Source organism: Mustelus asterias, chromosome 3 (assembly GCF_964213995.1).
Source record: "Mustelus asterias chromosome 3, sMusAst1.hap1.1, whole genome shotgun sequence".
In the NCBI taxonomy this organism is placed as follows: domain Eukaryota; kingdom Metazoa; phylum Chordata; class Chondrichthyes; order Carcharhiniformes; family Triakidae; genus Mustelus; species Mustelus asterias.
Window position 1 is genome coordinate 319,390 of NC_135803.1, and position 22,607 is coordinate 341,996.

Genomic DNA, 22,607 nt, shown 5'->3' on the forward strand with positions numbered 1-22,607 from the left:
GAAGAGAGAATGTCCGGGGTGCGTGGGGGTACTTAATTACACTGGCTGCTTTGCCAAGGCTGTGGGAAGTGTAGACAGAGTCAATGGATGGGAGGCTGGTTTGAGTGATGGATTGGGCTTCGTTCACGACCCTTTGTAGTTTATTGCGGTCTTGGGCAGAGCACGAGCCATACCAAGCTGTGATACAACCAGAAAGAATGCTTTCTATGGTGCATCTGTAAAAGTTGGTGAGAGTCATAGCAGACATGCCGAATTTCCTTAGCCTCCTAATAAAGTAGAGGTGTTGGTGGGCTTCCTTAACTATAGTGTCGGCGTGGAGGGACCAGGACAGGTTGTTGGTGATCTGGACACCTAGAAACTTGAAGCTCTCGACCATTTCCCCAATGATGTAGACAGGGGCATGTCCTCCCCCATGCTTCCTGAAGTTGATGACTATCTCCTTCAGCCAGACCTGCTGATATAATCCAGCATTTTCTGGTTTAACTTATGATATTTTCGGGGATTTGGTAATTCTATTTAATATTATGAAGGTCTGCTTGGTTTCTCTCTTGCTGGAGATGGTCATTGCCTGGCACTTAACATGAATGTTACTTTCCATTTGTTTGCCCAAGCCAGGATGTTGTCCAAGTGTGACTGTATGTAGGCCTGCACCAGTCCAATATGTAAGATGAGAATGGAGCAATTAGCAGTGAACATCCCCGCTGTGACCTGATGATGAACAAATTTATTGATGAACATGGTTGGGCCTCGATCACTAACCTGAGGAATTCCTGCAGAGATGTCCTGGAGCTGAGATGATTGACCTCCAACCACCACAACCATCTGCCTTTGTGCCAGCGGAGAGTTTTCCCTGATTCCCATTGACTCCAGTTTCGCTTGGGTTCCTCGCTCGGTCGAATGCGGCCTTGATGTCAAGGGCTGTCACTCTCACCTCACCTCTGACATTCAGCTCTTTTGTCCAAGTTTGAACCAAGGTTGGAATGAGGTCAGGAGCTGAGTGACCCTGGCGAAACCCAAACTGGGCGTCACGGAGCAGGCTATTGCTGAGTAAGTGCCGCTTGGTAGCACTGTCAATACTACTTGCTGATGATCGAGAGTAGACTGATTGGGTGCTAATTGACCCGGTTGGATTTACCCTGTTTCTTGGCTGCAGGACATATCTGGACAATTTTCCACATTGCCAGGTAGATGCTAGTGTTGTAGCTGTACTGGAACAGCTTGGCTCGGGGCATGGGACATTCTGGAGTACAATTCCTCAGGACTACCGCTGGGATGGTGTTTGGACATTAGTTGCATATTCCTTGATAACCTAATCAATCAAAGATCTACTGATTTCACTCTTAAACATTTTGATTGACATCCAGCATCCATGGCTTTTGTTTATTGATTTGAAATGGCACAGAAATAGGCCATTCAGCCCAGCTGAATTTATGCTGCACATGAGCGTCCTTCCTCATCTCCTCACTCTTATCCCTTGCATCATTTCTCCTTCTTGTGTTTATTTAGTTTCCCCTAAAAGGCAACATCTAAATATTGCCTGTTCCACATCTGTCTCTGGTTACAGAGGTTTTCCTGTCTTCTCTGTTAGGTTTATTCATGACTATTTTATATTTATGGCCCTCAGTTCTGGTCTCAGCCACAAGTGGGGAATGTAACTGTTGGAAATCTATAATGTGTGGGATTGAATCCTGAGCCTCTGTGTGATTCTCAGGGTTGTCTGCAGCCTCAGGACTGACTGGACCAACCTACAAATCCCAGGGCAGGATATTGTTGTGAACTGATTTCGGGGCTTTGGTTACATAAAATTTATGATTGTCACACCTGCTCCAGATAAACCAGTTTTCATATTGTTGCAATATAGAATATAGGCACAGGAGGAGGCCATTCAGCCCTTCGAGCCTGTTCTGTCATTCATTATGATCATGGCTGATATCAATAGCCTGATATGATTGAGTTCACTCGCGCTAATCCTGAAAGCAGCATAAGACAATGGAACAGAAAAAAGCTCCTCAAACTTGTTATAGAATCATAGAGCAATGCAGCACGGAAACAGGCCCTTCAGCCCAACTGGTCCAAGCTGAACATGGTGCCCTCCCCTCTAATGTTCTTCCAATCTATGAGAAATGGAGAGTGGAACATAGTAGAACCTGCCACTCCCAGCACCGGGTGAATCGGGTAGCAGATTTACCTCAGCATCAATGCCAGGAAGATTCTTCATGGTTAATTTGGGGGTGAGAAGGTCTCGATGTGGAATTCCTGCCTATTGATGGCAGATGTGAATTAGACTGATTAATGAGCTTGAATTGGCTGATGACAGAGGGTGGTTGTAGAGGGTTGTTTTTCAAACTGGAGGCCTGTGACCAGCGGTGTGCCTCAGGAATTGGTGCTGGGTCCACTGTTATTTGTCATTTATATTAATGATTTGGATGAGAATTTAGGAAGCATGGTTAGTAAGTTTGCAGATGACATCAAGATTGGTGGCATTGTGGACAGTGAAGAAGGTTATCTCCGATTGCAACGGGATCTTGATCAATTGGGCCAGTGGGCTGATGAATGGCAGATGGAGTTTAATTTAGACAAATGCGAGGTGATGCATTTTGGTAGATTGAACCAGGGCAGGACTTACTCAGTTAATGGTCGGGCGTTGGGGGGAGTTCCAGAACAAAGAGATCATAGAATCATAGAACCCTACAGTGCAGAAAGAGGCCATTCGGCCCATCGGGTCTGCACCGACCACAATCCCACCTAGGCCCTACCCCCATATCTGTACATATTTTACCCGCTAATCCCTCTAACCTACTCATCTCAGGACACTAGATCTAGGGGTACATGTTCATAGCTCCTTGAAAGCGGAGTCACAGGTGGACAGAGTGGTAAAGAAGGCATTCAGCATGCTTGGTTTCATTGATCAGAATACAGGATTTGGGACATCTTGTTGAAGTTGTACAAGACATTGGTAAGGCCACACTTGGAATACTGTGTACAGTTCTGATCACCCTATTATAGAAAGGATGTTATTAAACTGGAGAGAGTGCAGCAAAGATTTACTAGGATGCTACCGGGACTTGATGGTTTGAGTTATAAGGAGAGGCTGGATAGACTGGGACTATTTTCCCTGGAGCATAGAAGGCTGAGGGGTGATCTTATAGAGATCTATAAAATAATGAGAGGCACAGATCAGCTAGATAGTCAATGTCTTTTCCCAAAGGTAGGGAAGTCTAAAACTGGAGGGCATAGGTTTAAGGTGAGAGGGGAGAAATACAAAAGTGTCCAGAGAGGCCATTTTTTCACCCAGAGGGTGGTGTCTGGAACAAGCTGCCAGAGGTAGTAATAGAGGCAGGTATAATTTTGTCTTAAAAAGCATTTAGACAGTTACATGAGTAAGATGGGTATAGAGGGATATGGGCCAAATGCGGGCAATTAGGACTAGCTTAGGGGTTAAAAAAAGGGGCAGCATGGACAAGTTGGGCTGGAAGACCTGTTTCCATGCTGTAAACCTCGATGATTCTGTGAGTCATTTCACACCAATTATCCAAACCCACCAGAATTCAGGATGTTCTGAGTTACTGAGGGTTCTCCACTCCTCCTGAAGACCACCCACCAAACCCTATCAGCTTTACCTGTGGCCACGCAGGGTGAGCATTCTCTACCCTATTGTCATAGCTGGCATTGTTTAACATCCCATTTTTGCCTCCAATCACACTGCACCACCCCCCCCCCCCCCCCCCCCCCCCCCAATGCCCCGACATTGCTGGCAATCCCCTCCTCGCAAACCCCATTCCTCGCCCACTCACCCTGTCCTTGGGAGTTTTACATTCAGTTCTGCAGTTGGTGAGAGTGATCCCTCGGCAAGGGAAACATGTAAAACCTAGCTGGTTTACTTTTCCTGGAATAAGCTCCAGGTGTTAAAACAAACATTTATTAGTGGTTTGTGGGAAAAATTATTTTCCTAAGTTAGTGAATTGTGAATCGGAGGGTTTTAAGAATTATTTTTATGGGACATGGGCATCGCTGGTTGGGTCAGCATTTATTGCCCATCCCTAATTGCCCTCCCTTTCAGAGTAAACCACATTGGTGTGGGTCTGGAATCACATATAAGGAGACCAGGTAAGGATGGCAGATTTCCTTCCCAAAAGGGCATCAGTGAACCAGATGGGTTTTTATGACAACGATCATTAGACTTTAAATTCCAGATTTTTTATTAAATTCAAATCTCACCATCTGCCCTGGCAGGATTTAAACCCTGGCCCCCAGATCTTGCCCTGGATTACTGGTCCAATGACAATACCTCTTCACCACTGCTTCCCATTTGTCCCGAATCATTCTGTTTATCACATTAGAGTTTGCAGAGATTAGATCAGAGAGCTCAGGGACTCACGCTAACAGCTGGTCATTCATGTAGCGAATGGCTTCACTGATGTAAACCAATCCATCATCTTCAATTCTGTTTGCCGCCAGATCCAGAATCTTCAATGGAGTATTTAGTTTCAGCAGCTCAGCCAATGACTTTGCTCCGTCTGAGGAGATCTGGTTACTGACACAACACATCCAATCATTTGTCTTCATTGCACATTCAGATAAATTCACAGGATATTCTTTCATATCAGTCTTAGGGCAAGTGCCCACCTCTGCGCCACCCCCCCCCCCCCCCCCCCCCCGCTGCTCTGCCACCGCCACCCCACACCACCCCCTCACCCCATTACCTACTTAGCCAGCCCAAGGAAGAGTGAGATAGAGAGGGGGAGGTAGAGGGAGGGAGATCCAGTGCATTGGGCCCAGGCAGCTGATGTCTTGGCCACTAAGGATGCAGAGAATAAAATGAGGATGCCTGATAAGCCAAATTTGGAAGAGCGTGTATATCTCAGAGTGTTAGAGAATGGAATGAGGTTACAAAGACAGGGGGGGAGTGAGAGCTTGGAGCAATTCAACCTCAACAATGAAAATACTTTAAATCTGAAGTGTTGTCAGATCAGAAGCCAATTTGACTCAGTGACCAGATGGAATGCTGCGTGTTGTTGTGTAAGCAGCAGAGCTTTAGATAAGCTTCAATTTACAGAAGGTGCAAATTGAGCACTTGGACAGGAGACATTCAGGGAAAGAAAACGTGGATGAAGATTTCAGCAGCAGATGAGCTGGCATCGAGTCATAGAGGTTTACAGCATGGAAACAGGCCCTTCGGCCCAACTTGTCCATGCCGCCCTTGTTAAACTCCTAAGCTAGTAACAATTGCCTGCGTTTGGCCCATATCCCTCTATACCCATCGTACCCATGTACCTGTCTAAATGCTTTTTAAAGGATAAGATTGTACCCGTCTCAACTACTACCTCTGGCAGCTTGTTCCAGACACTCACCACCTTCTGTGTGAAATAATTGCCCCTCTGGACACTTTTGTATCTCTCCCCTCTCACCTTAAACATATGCCCTCTCGTTTTAGACTCCCCTAACTTTGGGAAAAGATATTGACGATCTAGCTGATCTGTGCCCCTCATTATTTTATAGACCTCTATAAGATCACCCCTCAGCCTTCTATGCTCCAGAGAAAAAAGTCCCAGTCTATCCAGCCACTCCTTATAACTCAATCCATCAAGTCCCGGTAGCATCCTAATAAATCTTTTCTGCACTCTTTCTAGTTTAATAATATCCTTTCTCTCATAGGGTGACCAGAACTGTACACAGTATTCCAAATGTGGCCTTACCAATGTCTTGTACAACTTCAACAAGACGTCCCAACTCCTGTATTCAATGTTCTGACCAATGAAACCAAGCATGCCGAATGCCTTCTTCACCACTCTGTCCACCTGTGACTCCACTCTCAAGGAGCTATGAACATGTACCCCTGGATCTCTTTGTTATGTAATTCTCCCCAACGCCCTACCATTAACTGAGTAAGTCCTGCCCTGGTTCAATCTACTAAAATGCATCACCTCACATTTATCTAAATTAAACTCCATCTGCCATTCGTCAGCCCACTGGCCCAATTGATCAAGATCCCATTGCAACCCTAGATAACCTTCTTCACTGTCCACAATGCCACCAATCTTGGTGTCATCTACAAACTTACTAACCATGCCTCCTAAATTCTCATCCAAATCATTAATAGAAATGACAAATAACAGTGGACCCAGCATTGATCCCTGAGGCACACCACTGGTCACAGGCCTCCAGTTTGTAAAACAACCCTTGAGAACCACTCTCTGGCTTCTGTCATCAATGTACCCTTCGTCGTCCAGTACTTCCCCGGAGCGGAGAAGCTACAGCATCTCCTCTGGAGCCTTCAACATGTCATTGATGAAGACGAACATCTCGCCAAGGCTATCCCCACACCCCCACTTCTTGCCTTCAAACAACCGCACAACCTCAAACAGACCATTGTCCGCAGCAAACTACCCAGTCTTCAGGAGAACAGTGACCACGACACCACACAACCCTGCCACAGCAACCTCTGCAAGACGTGCTGGATCATCGACACGGATGCCAGCATCTCACCTGAGAACACCATCTACCAGGTACATGGTACCTACTCTTGCAACTCGGCCAACGTTGTCTACCTGATACGCTGCAGGAAAGGATGTCCCGAGGCATGGTACATTGGGGAAACCATGCAAACGCTACGACAACGGATGAATGAACACCGCTCGACAATCACCAGGCAAGACTGTTCTCTTCCTGTGGGGGAGCACTTCAGCGGTCACGGGCATTCAGCCTCTGATCTTCGGGTAAGCGTTCTCCAAGGCGGTCTTCACGACACACGACAGCACAGAGTCGCTGAGCAGAAACTGATAGCCAAGTTCCGCACACATGAGGACGGCCTAAACCGGGATGTTGGGTTTATGTCACATTATCAGTAACCCCCACAGCTTGTCTCCTGGACTTGCAGAATCTCACTAGCTGTTCTGTCTGGAGACAATACACATCTCTTTAACCTGTGCTTAATGCTCCCTCCACTCACATTGTCTGTATCTTTAAGACCTGGTTGGCTGTAGAAATTCGCATTCTAATCAGTATTCTGTAACTTGATTTTGTGTCTCTGTGCCCTGTTTGAGAGCAGATTTCCACTCCATCTGACGAAGGAGCAGCACTCCGAAAGCGATTGGCATTTGCTACCAAATAAACCTGTTGGACTTTAACCTGGTGTTGTTAAAACTGTTATTCTGTCATCAAGCCAATTTTGTATCCATTTAGATACCTCACCCTGGATTCTGTGAGATTTAACCTCATGCAACAACCTACCATGCGGTACCTTGTCAAAGGCCTTGCTAAAGTCCCTGTAGACAACATCAACTGCACTGCCCTCATCTACCTTCTTGGTTACCTCTTCAAAAAACTTAATCAAATTTGTGAGACATGATTTTCCACTCACAAAGCCATGCTGACTGTCCCTAATCAGTCCTTGCCTCTCTAAATGCCTGTAGATCCTGTCTCTCAAAATACCTTCCAACAACTTACGCACACACATGTGAGGCTCACCGGCCTGTAGTTCCAGGCTTTTCCCTGCAGCCCCTTTAAACAAAGGCACAACATTTGCCACCCTCCAATCTTCAGGCACCTCACATGTGACTATCAATGATTCAAATATCTCTGCTCGGGGGCCCGCAATTTCCTCCCTAGCCTCCCACAATCTCCTGGGATACACTTCATCAGGTCCTGGGGATTTATCTACCTTGATGCGCTTTAAGACTTCCAGCACCTCCTTCTCTGTAATATGTACACGCCTCAAGACATCACTATTTAGGATGTGGAGGCTTTGGAGAGGGGACAGAAAAGACTTACCAGGATGTTGCCTGGTGTGGAGGGCATTAGCTATGAGGAGAGGTTGGAGAAACTTGGTTTGTTCCCACTGGAGACCTGATAGAAGTCTACAAGATTATGAGAGGCATGGACAGAGTGGATAGTCAGAAGCTTTTTCCCAGGGTGGAAGAGTCAATTACTAGGGGGCATAGGTTTAAGGTGCGAGGAGCAAGGTTTAAAGGAGACGTACGAGGCAGATTTGTTACACAGAGAGTGGTGGGTGCCTGGAACTCGTTGCCGGGGGTGGTAGTGGAAGAGGATACGATTGTGACTTTTAAGGGGCGTCTTGACAAGTACATGAAGTCTTTTAAGAGACTTCTGGATGAGTACATGGGATTTAATGGGATTGAGGGCTATAGATAGGCCTAGAGGTGGGGATGTGATCGGCGCAACTTGTGGGCCGAAGGGCCTGTTTGTGCTGTGGCTTTCTATGTTCTATGTTCTATGTTCTATGAATAGGATGGGAATAGAGGGATATGGTCCCCAGAAGGGTAAGGGGTTTTAGTTAAGTCGGGCAGTATGGTCGGTGCAGGCTTGGAGGGCCGAAGGGCCTGTTCCTGTGCTGTAATTTTCTTTGTTCTTTTGATCAGTGCTGGGGCCTCTGTTGTTTGTAATATATATAAATGATTTGGAGGAAAATGTAGGTGGCCTGATTAGTAAATTTGCAGATGATACAAAAATTGGGGGAGTACAGATAGTGAGGAGGATTGTCAGAGGATACAGCAGGATATAAATCGGCTGGAGACCTGGGCCAAAGGATGGCAGATGGAATTTAACTCGGACAAATGTGAGGTGATGCGATTTGGAAGGTCTACTGCAGAAGGAAAGCATCCAGTAAATGGTAGAGCCCTGAGAAATATTAGCATACAGAGGGATCTAGGTGTGCAGATCCACAGTTCTCTGAAGGTGGCAACTCAGGTGGACAAGGTGGTCAAGAAGGCATATGGCATGCTGGCCTTCATCAGTCGGGGCATTGAGTATAGGAATTGGAAAATCATGTTGCAGCTGTATAAGACTTTGGTTAGGCCACATTTGGAGTATTGTGTACAGTTCTGGTCGCCGCACTACCAGAAGGATATTGATGCATTGGAAAGGGTGCAGAAGAGATTTACCAGGATGTTGCCTGGTTTGGAGGATATGGACAATGAAGAAAGGTTGAGTAAACTTGGATTATTTTCCTTGGCGCGTCGGAGGATGAGGGGGGACCTGATAGAGGTTTACAAGATTATAACAGGCTTGGATAGAGTGGATAGTCCTTGGGACTGTGGGGGGGTGGTCTGGGCTGCTGGTGGGGGGGGGGAAGATCGGGACTGCCGGGGCGGGGGTGCCGAGTGGGGGTCACCGGGAGATCCAAGGCTGGCCCAGACATGTCCGGGAAACCAGTGATCAGAGAGTCGGGGAGGAGGTGGTCACGCGGCCAGCGATGCAGGGTCATGGGGCTGGCCAGTGATCGGCAGTGTGGGGCTATTGTGCATGGACTGTTCTTGGCTCAGTGGCTCGCTCAGCGCTGTGCTGCCGTTCTCTCCAATGGGAATAGGCTCTGGTCTGTGACGTTTCAGTGGGATTCACTTTGGGACACTCTGCAGCACTCAGAGTGTGGGATATTCATTCTGAAAATCCCACTGAAAAAACAGCGCCAGTTACACCAGCTTTTGTGTGAATTCGACACATTGGATTTTTTGGGAGAATCCCACTTGCGAGTTCTGTAATATTCACGTTCAATTAATTGGACTTCATTTGACTTGGAGAGTTGGGAAAAGAAAGAAATTTTATATACCTCTATTAGGTTTCCTCTCATCCTACGTCTCTCCAAGGAGAAAAGACCGAGCTCCCTCAGCCTATCCTCATAAAGCATGCCACTCAATCCAGGCAACATCCTTGTAAATCTCCTCTGCACCCTTTCAATCTTTTCCACATCCTTCCTGTAATGAGGTCCATATTATGCACAAGGACCCCCAAAGGGACCTGGGGGTCCTTGTGCATGAGACGCAAAAGCCCAGTCTGCAGGTACAACAGGTGATCAAGAAGGCAAATGGGATGTTGGCCTATATTGCGAGGGGGATAGAATATAAAAGCAGGGATGTCTTGATGCACCTGTACAGGGCATTGGTGAGGCCGCAGCTGGAATACTGTGTGCAGTATTGGTCCCCTTATATGAGGAAGGATATATTGGCATTGGAGGGAGTGCAGAGAAGGTTCACCAGGTTGATACCGGAGATGAGGGGTTTGGATTATGAGGAGAGGCTGAGGAGATTGGGTTTGTACTCGTTGGAGTTTAGAAGGATGAGGGGGGATCTTATGGAGACTTATAAGATAATGCGGGGGCTGGATAGGGTGGAGGCGGAGAGATTCTTTCCACTTAGTAAGGAAGTTAAAACTAGAGGACACAGCCTCAAAATAAAGGGGGGTCGGTTTAAGACAGAGTTGAGGAGGAACTTCTTCTCCCAGAGGGTGGTGAATCTCTGGAATTCTCTGCCCACTGAGGTGGTGGAGGCTACCTCGCTGAATATGTTTAAAGCGCGGATGGATGGATTCCTGATCGGTAAGGGAATTAAGGGTTATGGGGATCAGGCGGGTAAGTGGTACTGATCCACGTCAGATCAGCCATGATCTTATTGAATGGCGGGGCAGGCTCGAGGGGCTAGATGGCCTACTCCTGCTCCTATTTCTTATGTTCTTATGTTCTTATATCCCTCTATTCCCTGCCTATTCATGTATCTATCCAGATGCCTCCTGAACGTTGTTATAGAATCTGCTTCCACCACCTCCTCCGACAGCACGTTCCAGGCATTCACCATCCTCTGTGTGAAAAACTTGCCCCTTACATCACTTTTAAATTTTCTTCCCCTCTCACTTTCAACCTCTGCCCCCGGGTAATTGACCTTTCGACTCTCCAAGTCAAATCTTTTCATTTGTATTTGAAGTCCAATTCATTGAATGTGAATATTACAGACCTCGCGAGTGGGATTCTCCCAAACAAATCCAGTGTGTCGAATTCACACAAAAGCTGGAGTAACTGGCGCTGTTTTTTCAGTGGGATTTTCAGAATGAATATCCCACACTCTGAGTGCTGCAGAGTGTCCCAATGTGAATCCCACTGAAACGTCACAGGGCAGAGCCTATTCCCATTGGAGAGATCGGCAGCACAGCGCTGAGCGAGCCACTGAGCCAAGAACAGTCCATGCGCAATAGCCCCACACTGCCGGCTCCCAATCACTGGCCAGCCCCATGACCCTGCATCGCTGGCCATGTTACCACCCCCTCCCCGACTCTCTGATCACTGGTCTCCCGGACATGTCTGGGCCAGCCTTGGATCCCCCGGTGACCCCCCCGGCACCCCTGCCCCGGCAGTCCAGATCTTCCCCCCCCCACCCCACCAGCAGCCCTGACCACCCCCCCTAGTCCCAAGCACTCCCACTCCCATATCCCCCCCACCCCCCCCACTGCAGTCACGACTTACCCGGCAGGCTGAACTCCCCCCCACCCAGATGACCAACCCCAAACGATGGCCTCCCTCCCTCTGTCACTGGTCCCAGTGCAGAGTAGCAGCGGGACTCCCTACCCCCACAATTATGTCCCCCCACGGCCTCTCCCCTATAGGCCCCATCCCCCTTGGCACCGCCCCCTTGGCTGTGCCTGATGCCCAGTGGGCAGTGCCAAGGTGCCCTTTGGGCATTGGCACCTTGCCCCTCGGGCAGTGCCGGAAGCCAGGCTGGCACTGCCAAGCTGGCAATGCCCAAGGGTCACCCCCCCATTAGTCCTGGAGGTTCTCAATGGCCCACCTTCACTCCAGTGGGATTGGACCACTGGATCCCCGCGAGTGGGGAGCTATAGTAAACCCGTCTGGAGTGAGACACTCCAGGCAGGCGGGGTGGGGGCGGGGGCTAGCGGGCCAGGAGACTTCAGTCCTGGGCCCACGAATAGGAAGCAAATCCTAATTTTGCGGCTCCGGTCCGATTTCTCACGGAGGCCGTAACGTCCAGCGGGAAGCCCACTAAATGGCCTCTGCTTGAGTCTCCCGGCACCCCCGCCCCGCACCTCTCCCTCCACCAGGTAGAAGTTCTACGTCAATGCTTCAACAAACTCTGCCTTTTACACCTCGACTTTCAAGTTGGCTCCTAACTTCTCAAATTAATCTTACTTAAACTGTTACAAGCATTAATAGAGAGCTTCAAGTTTCCAGGTGTGAAGATAGTCATCGCCTTCAGGATGCATAGTCGAGGACATGTCCCTGTCTACATCAGTGGGGATGAAGTAGAAAGTGTCAAGAGCTTCGAGTTTTTAGGTGTCCAGATCACTAACAACCTGTCTTGGTCCCCCCATGCCGGCACTATAGTTAAGAAAGCTCACCAACGCCTTTACTTTCTCAGAAGACTAAGGAAATTTGGCATGTTAGAACATAGAACATCGAAAAAATACAGCACAAACAGGCCCTTCGGCCCACAAGTTGCGCCGGTCATGTCCGTACCTACCTATGCTTATATAAGGGTAATGTACCAGAGAGTACTCCAGTGGCTGTCTCTCATAATAGGAAGGGCTCGGCGACAGGCGTGAGAGGGGAGGGGAGTGAGCAATTAGTGGAGGGGTCACCTGTGGTTGTCTCACTCCAAAACAAGTATATTGTTTTGGATAGTGTGGAGGAGGATGACTCTCCAGGGGTAAGCCACAGTGACCAGGTCACTGGCACAGAGTCAGGCTCTGTGGCCCGGAAAGGGAGGGGTTAGGAGAGCAATAGTGGTGGGGGATGCGTCGGTTAGAGGCACGGACAGGCGATTCTGTGGGTGCAAACGGGACTCCAGGATGGTAGTCTGCCTATCTGGTGCTGGGGTAATGGATGTCACCGAGCGGATAGGAGGCATCTTAAAAGGGGAAGATAAAGAAACGGATGTCATTGTACACATTGGTGCAAATGACGTAGATAGGAAGAGCAGGGGGATCCTACGAGAGCAATTCAGGGAGTTGGGAAATAGACTAAAAAGTAGGGCCTCCAGGGTGGCCATCTCTGGGCTGCTCCCAATGCCTCGTGCCAGTGAGGCTAAGAATAGGGAGTTAGTACAATTGAATGCTTGGCTAAAGGACTGGTCCAGGAGGGAGGGCTTCATTTTCCTAGATCAATGGGAAGTTTTCAGGAGAGGATGGCACCTGTACAAGAAGGACGGGTCACAACTAAGTTGGAAGGGCACGAATATCCTGGCTGGGAGTTTTGCTAGTGCAGTTCGGGGGGGTTTAAACTAGTATGGCAGGGGGGTGGGGATCAAAACATTAGGTCGACAAGTGTAGAAGCTGGGGACGAGCTTGGGGCTGGGACAAGGCTGGCAAAGAAGAAGAGCACTCTGGGGGAGGATGACCTCACTGGGCCTGGAGGCCTGGAGTGCTTATACTTCAATGCAAGGAGCGTAGCAGGTAAGACAGACGAACTTAGGGCCTTAATGCTCACGAGGAATTTGGATGTGGTTGCGGTGACAGAGACTTGGTTGAAAGAGGGACAGGACTGGCAGCTGAATATTCCGGGGTACAAGTGTTTTAGGTGAGACAGAGGAGGGGCCAAAAGAGGTGGGGGAGTAGCAGTATTAGTTGGAGAGCATATTACAGCAGTACAGAGGGAGGACAATTCAGAGGGGTCGTGTAATGAGTCACTCTGGGTGGAGCTTAGAAACAGGAAGGGCGCAGTTACTATGTTGGGGGTATACTACAGGCCCCCCAACAGCCCAAGGGAAGTGGAAGAACGGATATGTCAGGAGATACTGGATAGGTGCAGAAAAAATAGGGTTGTTGTCGTGGGAGACTTCAATTTCCCTGGTATAGACTGGAAATCGCTGAGAGCAGGGACTCTGAATGGGGAGGAATTTGTAAAATGTGTACAGGAGGGTTCTTTGGAACAATATGTAGACAACCCGACTAGAGAGGGGGCTATACTGGACCTAGTACTGGGGAATGAGCCCGGTCAGGTCTTCAAAGTTTCGGTAGGGGAACATGTAGCAAATAGTGACCACAATTCTGTTAGCTTTAGGATAGTGATTCAAAAGGATGAGCGGTGTCCCAAGGGTAAGGTGTTGGATTGGGGGAAGGCTAACTTTAGTGGGATTAGGCAGAAATTGGCAGCTCTTGATTGGGAGAGGCTGTTTGAGGGGAAATCCACATCTGGCATGTGGGAGTCTTTTAAGGAACAGTTGTTAGGGCTGCAGGACAGGCATGTGCCTGTAAAAAAGAAGGATAGGAAAGGTAGGATTCGAGAACTGTGGATAACCAAGGAAATTGAAGGACTGGTCAAAAAGAAAAGAGAGGCGTATGTTAGGTCCAGGCAGCTAAAAACAGAGGGAGCTCTGGAGGAGTACAAAGAAAGTAGGAAAGAACTCAAACGGGGAATTAGACGGGCAAAAAGGGGTCACGAAATATCCTTGGCAGACAGGATTAAGGAGAATCCCAAGGCATTTTATTCATACGTTAGGAACAAAAGGGTTGTCAGGGAAAAAATCAGACCTCTCAGGGACAAAAGTGGGGAATTATGCTTGGAGCCCAAAGAAGTAGGGGAGATCCTAAATGAATACTTTGCGTCGGTATTCACAAAGGAGAGGGATGTGTTGACTGGGAGTGTCTCGGAGGGGAGTGTTGAACCGTTGGAGAAAATCTCCATTACAAGGGAGAAAGTGTTAGGTTTGTTAGAGAATATAAAGACTGACAAATCCCCAGAGCCTGATGGAATCTATCCAAGGCTGCTCAGGGAGACGAGAGATGAAATCGCTGGGCCTCTGACGCAAATCTTTGTCTCGTCACTGGACGCAGGTGAAGCCCCAGAGGATTGGAGGATAGCTAATGTGGTCCCGTTATTTAAGAAGGGTAGGAAGGATAACCCGGGAAATTATAGACCGGTGAGCTTGACGTCCGTGGTGGGGAAGTTGTTGGAGAGGATTCTTAGAGATAGGATGTATGCGCATTTAGAAAGGAATAAACTCATTAACGAGAGTCAGCATGGTTTTGTGAGAGGGATGTCATGCCTCACTAACCTGGTGGAGTTTTTTGAAGAAGTGACCATAATGGTTGACGAGGGAAGGGCCGTGGATGTCGTCTATATGGACTTTAGTAAAGCGTTTGACAAAGTCCCTCATGGTTGGCTGGTGAAAAAGGTAGGATCTCATGGGATAAAAGGGGAGGTAGCTAGATGGGTGGAGAACTGGCTTGGTCACAGAAGACAGAGGGTGGAAGTGGAAGGATCTTTTTCCGGCTGGAGGCCTGTGACTAGTGGTGTTCCGCAGGGCTCTGTATTGGGACCTCTGCTGTTTGTGATTTATATAAACGATCTGGAAGAAGGTGTAACTGGGGTGATCAGTAAGTTTGCGGACGACACAAAATTGGCAGGACTTGCAGATCATGAGGAGCATTGTCAGAAGCTACAGAAGGATATAGATAGGCTGGAAATTTGGGCAAAGAAATGGCAGATGGAGTTCAATCCTGATAAATGCGAAGTGATGCATTTTGGTGGAAATAATGTAGGGAGGAGCATTACGATAAATGGCAGAACCATAAAGGGTGTAGATACGCAGAGGGACCTGGGTGTGCAAGTCCACAGATCCTTGAAGGTGACGTCACAGGTGGAGAAGGTGGTGAAGAAGGCATATGGCATGCTTGCCTTTATAGGACGGGGCATAGAGTATGGGGTCTGATGTTGCAGATGTATAGAACGTTGGTTCGGCCGCATTTGGAATACTGCGTCCAGTTCTGGTCGCCATACTACCAGAAGGACGTGGAGGCTTTGGAGAGAGTACAGAGGAGGTTTACCAGCATTTTGCCTGGTATGGAGGGGCTGAGTTATGAGGAGAGATTGGGTAAACTGGGGTTGTTCTCCCTGGAAAGACGGAGAATGAGGGGAGACTTAATAGAGGTGTATAAAATTATGAAAGGCATAGACAGGGTGAACGGTGGGAAGCTTTTCCCCAGGTCGGTGGTGACGTTCACGAGGGGTCATAGGTTCAAGGTGAAGGGGGGGAGGTTTAACACAGATATCAGAAGGACATATTTTACACAGAAGGTGGTGGGGGCCTGGAATGCGCTGCCAGGCAAAGTGGTGGAGGTGGACACACTGGGAACGTTTAAGACTTATCTAGATAGCCATATGAACGGAGTGGGAATGGAGGGATACAAAAGAATGGTCTCGTTTGGACCAGGGAGCGGCACGGGCTTGGAGGGCCGAAGGGCCTGTTCCTGTGCTGTATTGTTCTTTGTTCTTTGTTCTTATATATAGGCTTACCTATAACCCTCAATCCTATTCAGTCCCATGTACTCATCCAGAAGTCTCTTAAAAGACCCTATCGGGTTTCCCTCCACCACCACTGACGGCAGCCGATTCCACTCACCCACCACCCTCTGAGTGAAAAACTTACCCCTGACATCAAAGACTATTTCCTCGGGTGGATGGAGCTATTACAAGGGGGCATAACTATAGGGTTCATGGTGGGAGATATAGGAAGGATATCAGAGGTAGGTTCTTCACGCAGAGAGTGGTTGGGGTGTGGAATGGACTGCCTGCAGTGATAGTGGAGTCAGACACTTTAGGAACATTTAAGCGGTTATTGGATAGGCACATGGAGCACAACAGGATGGTAGGGAGTGGGATAGCTTGATCTTGGTTTCAGATGAAGGTCGGCACAACATCGTGGGCCGAAGGGCCTGTTCTGTGCTGTACTGTTCTATGTTCTATGTTCTATCTCCTCTGTACCTACTCCCCAGCACCTTGAACCTGTGTCCTCTTGTAACAGCCATTTCAGCCCTGGGAAAAAGCCTCCGAGAATCCACCCCATCTATACCTCTCAACCTCTTGTACACCTCTATCAGGTCACCTCTCATCCTTCGTCTCTCCAAGGAGAAAAGACCCAGCTCCCTCAGCCTATCCTCATAAGGCATGCCAACCAATCCAGGCAACATCCGTGTAAATCTTCTCTGCACCCTTTCAATCATTTCCACATCCCTCCTGTAATGAGGTGACCAGAACTGAGCACAGTACTCCAAGTGGGGTCTGACGAGGGTCTTATAAAGCTGCATCATTATCTCCCGACTCCTAAACTCAATCCCTCGATTGATGAAGGCCAGCACACCATACGCCTTCTTAACCACCTTCTCTACCTGCGAGGCCGATTTAAGAGTCCTATGGACCCAGACCCCAAGGTCCTTCTGATCCTCTACACTGCTAAGAGTCTTACCCTTGATATTATACTCCTTCATCCCATTTGACCTGCCAAAATGGACCACTACACATTTATCAGGGTTGAAGTCCATCTGCCACTTCTCCGCCCAGTCTTGCATCCTATCTATGTCACGCTGCAGCTTCTGACATCCCTCCAACCTATCCACAACACCACCAACCTTCGTGTCATCGGCAAACTTACCAACCCATCCCTCCACTTCCTCATCCAGGTCATTTATGAAAATGACAAACAGCAAGGGTCCCAGAACAGATCCCTGGGGCACTCCACTGGTGACTGACCTCTATTCAGAAAAAGACCCATCTACAACCACTCGCTGCCTTCTGCAGGCAAGCCAGTTCTGAATCCACAAGGCAACAGCCCCTTGGATCCCATGCCCTCTCACTTTCTCGAGAAGCCTTGCATGGGGGACCTTATCGAACGCCTTGCTGAAGTCCATGTAAACCACATCTACCGCTTTTCCTTTGTCAATGTGTTTAGTCACATTTTCAAAGAACTTAGCTACGACTCTCACCAACATTTACAGATGCACCATAGAAAGCATTTCTTCTGGTTGTGTCACAGCTTGGTATGGCTTCTGCTCTGCCCAAGACCGCAAGAGACTACAAAGAGTCGTGAACGAAGTCCAGTCCATCACTCAAACCAGCCTCATCCATTGACCCTGTCTACACTTTCCGCTGCCTCGGAAAAGCAGCCAAGGACCCCACGCACCCTGGACATCCCCTCTTCCACCTTCTTCAGTCGGGAAAAAGATACAAAATCTGAGGACACGTGCCAACTGACTCAAGAACAGCTTCTTCCCTGCTGCCATCAGACTTTTGAATGGACGTACCCCGCACTAAGCTGATCTTTCTCTACAACCTAGCTATGACTGTAACACTACATTCTGCACTCTCTCATTTCCTTCTTTATGAACGGCACAGTGGCACAGTGGTTCGAACTGCTGCCTCACAGCGTCAGGAACCCATGTTTGATTCCTGGTTTGGGTCACTGTCTGTGTTGAACATAGAACAAAGAACAAAGAACAAAGAACAGTACAGCACAGGAAACAGGCCCTTCGGCCCTCCAAGCCTGTGCCGCTCCTTGGTCCAACTAGACCAATCGTTTATATCCCTCCATTCCCAGGCTGCTCATGTGACTGTCCAGGTAAGTCTTAAACGATGTCAGCGTGCCTGCCTCCACCACCCTACTTGGCAGCGCATTCCAGGCCCCCACCACCCTCTGTGTAAAAAACGTCCCTCTGATGTCTGAGTTATACTTCGCCCCTCTCAGCTTGAGCCCGTGACCCCTCGTGATCGTCACCTCCGACCTGGGAAAAAGCTTCCCACTGTTCACCCTATCTATACCCTTCATAATCTTGTATACCTCTATTAGATCTCCCTTCATTCTCCGTCTTTCCAAGGAGAACAACCCCAGTCTACCCAATCTCTCCTCATAGCTAAGACCCTCCATACCAGGCAACATCCTGGTAAACCTTCTCTGCACTCTCTCCAATGCCTCCACGTCCTTCTGGTAGTGCGGCGACCAGAACTGGATGCAGTACTCCAAATGTGGCCTAACCAGCGTTCTATACAGCTGCATCATCAGACTCCAGCTTTTATACTCTATACCCCGTCCTATAAAGGCAAGCATACCATATGCCTTCTTCACCACCTTCTCCACCTGTGTTGCCACCTTCAAGGATTTGTGGACTTGCACACCTAGGTCCCTCTGTGTTTCTATACTCCTGATGACTCTGCCATTTATTGTATAACTCCTCCCTACATTATTTCTTCCAAAATGCATCCCTTCGCATTTATCCGGATTAAACTCCATCTGCCACCTCTCCGCCCAATTTTCCAGCCTATCTATATCCTGCTGTATTGCCCGACAATGCTCTTCGCTATCCGCAATTCCAGCCATCTTCGTGTCATCCGCAAACTTGCTGATTACACCAGTTACACCTTCTTCCAAATCATTCATATGTACCACAAATAGCAGAGGTCCCAGTACAGAGCCCTGCGGAACACCACTGGTCACAGACCTCCAGCCGGAAAAAGACCCTTCGACCACTACCCTCTGTCTCCTATGGCCAAGCCAGTTCTCCACCCATCTAGCCACTTCTCCTTGTATCCCATGAGCCTTAACCTTCTTAACCAACCTGCCATGTGGGACTTTGTCAAATGCCTTACTGAAATCCATATAGACGACATCCACGGCCCTTCCTTCATCAACCGTTTTTGTCACTTCCTCAAAAAACTCCACCAAATTTGTAAGGCACGACCTCCCTCTTACAAAACCATGCTGTCTGTCACTAATGAGATTGTTTCGTTCTAAATGCACATACATCCTGTCTCTAAGAATCCTCTCCAACAACTTCCCTACCACGGACGTCAAGCTCACCGGCCTATATTTCCTGGGTTATCCCTGCGACCCTTCTTAAACAACGGGACCACATTCGCTATCCTCCAATCCTCAGGGACCTCACCCGTGTCCAAAGAAGCGACAAAGATTTCTGTCAGAGGCCCAGCAATTTCATCTCTCGCCTCCCTGAGCAGTCGAGGATAGATGCCATCAGGCCCTGGGGCTTTGTCAGTTTTAATGTTCCCTAAAAAACCTAACACTTCCTCTCTTGTAATGGAGATTTTCTCTAACGGGTCAACACCTCCCTCCGAGACACTCCCGGTTAACACGCCCCTCTCCTTCGTGAATACCGATGCAAAGTATTCATTTAGGATCTCCCCTATTCCCTTGGGTTCTAAGCATAATTCCCCTCCTTTGTCCCTGAGAGGTCCGATTTTCTCCCTGACAACTCTTTTGTTCCTAACGTATGAATAGAATGCCTTAGGATTCTCCTTAATCCTGCCTGCCAAGAACATCTCGTGCCCTCTTTTTGCCCTTCTAACTCCCCGTTTGAGATCTTTCCTAATCTCTCTGTATTCCTCTAGAGCTCCATCAGTTTTCAGTTGCCTGGACTTAACGTACGCCTCCCTTTTCATTTTAATCAGATCCTCAATTTCCCTGGTTATCCACGGCTCTCGAATCCTACCTTTCCTATCTTTCCTTTTTACAGGCACATGCCTATCCTGCAGCCTTATCAATAGTTCCTTAAAAGACTCCCACATGCCAGACGCGGACTTACCCTCGAACATCCTCTCCCAATCAACATCCACCAATTCCTGCCTAATCCGGCTATAGTCAGCCTTCCCCCAATTTAGCACCCTGCCCGTAGGACAGCACTCATCCTTGTCCATTACTATCCTAAAGTTAACAGAGTTGTGGTCACTATTTGCCACATGTTCCCCTACCGAAACTTTGACGACCTGACCGGGCTCATTTCCCAGAACTAGGTCCAGTATAGCCCCCTCTCTAGTCGGGCTATCTACATACTGTTCCAAAGAACCTTCCAGTATGCATTTTACAAATTCCTCCCCGTCCGGATCCCCAGCTCTAAGCACTTTCCAGTCTGTGCCAGGGAAATTAAAGTCCCCCACTACAACAACCCTATGTTTTCTGCACCTATCCAGAATCTCCTGACATATCCTTTCCTCCACTTCCCGTGGGCTGTTGGGTGGTCTGTAGTACACCCCCAGCATAGTGACTGCACCCTTCCTGTTTCTGAGTTCCACCCACAGTGATTCAGTACATGACCCCTCTAAGTTGTCTACCCTCTGCACCGCGGTAATATGCTCCTTAACTAATATCACTACTCCCCCACCTTTTTTAGCCCCTCCTCTGTCTCGCCTAAAACACTTATACCCCGGAATATTCAGCTGCCAGTCCTGTCCTTCTTTTAACCAAGTTTCCGTCACCGCAACCACATCCAAATTCCGCACAAGCATTAAGGCCCTAAGTTCGTCTGTTTTACCCGTTACGCTCCTCGCATTGAAGCAGATGCACTCCCCCCTCCCCTCCCCCCCTCCCCTCCCCCTCCCCTCCCCTCCCTCCCTCCCCCCCACCCCCGCTCCTCCCCCCCCCCCCCTCCCTCCCTCTCCCCCCCCCTCTCCCCCCACCCCCCCTCCCCTCCCCCCTTCCCCCCTCCCCTGCCCCCCTCTCCCCCTCTCCCCCACTCCCCTCCCCCCTTCTCCCCCCTCTCCCCATCCCCTCCCCCCTCCCCTCCCCCTCCCCCCCTCTCCCCCCTCCCCTCCCCTCCCTCTCCCCCCCTCCCTCCATCCCCCCCTCCCCTCCCCCCTCCCCTCTCCCACCCCCTCCCCCCTCCCCCTCCCTCCCCCCTCCCCCTCCCCTCCTCCCCCCTCACCCCCTCCACCCTCCCTCCCTCCCCCTCTCCCCCCTCCCTCCCCCCTCCCCTCCCCTCCCGCCCTCTCCCCCTCCCCCCTCTCCCTTCCTCCCCCCCTCTCTCCCCCCTCCCCCCTCCCCTCCCCCCTCCCCTCCTCCCCCTCCCCTCTCCCCCTCCCCCCTCTCCCCCCTCCCCCCTCCCCTCCGCCTCCCCTCCCCCCTACCCTCCCCCTCCCCTCTCCCCCCCTCCCCCCTCCCCTCCCCTCCCCTCTCCCCCTCCCCTCCCTCTCCCCCTCTCTCCCCCCCTCTCCCCCGCCCCTTCTCCCCTCCCCCTCCCCTCTCCCCCCCTCCCCCCTCCCCTCCCCCCTCCCCCCTCCCCTCTCCCCCCCTCTTCCCCCCCTCTCCCCCCCTCTCCCCCTCCCCCCCCTCCCCGCTTCCTCCCCCCCTCCCCCCCCTTCTTTTCTTAACTGCCTTCCATCACCATTCTGCAAACCCAAATTATAGAAGCATCCAGCAAAGGAGGCCATTCAGCCCATCATGAAGCTTGGTAACAGAATGAAATAATATAAATACTATTTACCAGTGGAGATCGAGGAGGCAGAGACTCTGGTTGTGAGCTAACTTTTCACAGAGTCGCTGTACGCCAAAGTTTCCCATTGCCATTTTCGCCAGGTGCAGCTCCTGAAGAGTTTGATTGGCCTGAAGCATGTAGGACATGTGCACAATTGCCTCTTCCTAAAAAAGCATGAACAACAAAATCTGCATTTGTGTCTGATGCCAATGACATTTGACAGTTGTAAATTACTGCACATTTTTATTTATTCATTTGTTGGACATGGCGTCGCTGGCTGGCCAGCATTTATTGCCTATCCCTAGTTGCCCTTGAGAAGGTGGTGGTGAGCTGCCTTCTTGAATCGCTGCAGTCGATGTTCTGTGGGTTGACCCGCAATGCCGTTAGGAAGGGAATTCCAGGATTTTGACCCAGAGACCGGGAAGGAACGGCGATATATTTCCAAGTCAGAATGATGAGTGGCTTGGAGGGGAACTTGCAGGCGGTGGTTAGCACTGCTGACTCACAGCGCCTGGGTTCGATTCCCAGCTTGGGTCACTGTCTGTGTGGAGTTTGCACGTTCTCCCCGTGTTTGCGTCGTTTTCCTTTGGGTGCTCAGGTTTCCTCCTACAGTCCAAAGATGTGCGGGTTTGGTGGATTGGCCATATTAAATTGACCCTAGTGTCAGGGGGGTTAGCAGGAAAAATACAGGGGTTACGGGGATATGGTCTGGGTGGGATTGTGGTTGGTGCAGACTTGGTGGGCCAAATGGCCTCCTTCAGCACTGTAGGAATTCTATTCTATTCTATGGTGGTGTTCCCATGTATCTGCTGCCCTAGTCCTTCTTGATGGAAGTG

At 49.5% G+C, this 22,607-nt stretch overlaps 1 protein-coding gene across 1 annotated transcript in view; it reads right to left on the reverse strand.

The window, feature by feature from the left end:
* lrrc34 (leucine rich repeat containing 34) overlaps window positions 1-22,607 on the reverse strand; it is an 89,931-nt gene that overhangs the window by 21,685 nt on the left and 45,639 nt on the right. Inside the window, exons 4-5 of the mRNA XM_078203762.1 lie at window positions 21,781-21,935; window positions 4,379-4,534 (exon numbers count right to left, since the gene is read on the reverse strand). Coding sequence (XP_078059888.1) covers window positions 4,379-4,534; window positions 21,781-21,935 — 311 coding nt within the window. The remainder of the gene's footprint in view (window positions 1-4,378; window positions 4,535-21,780; window positions 21,936-22,607) is intronic.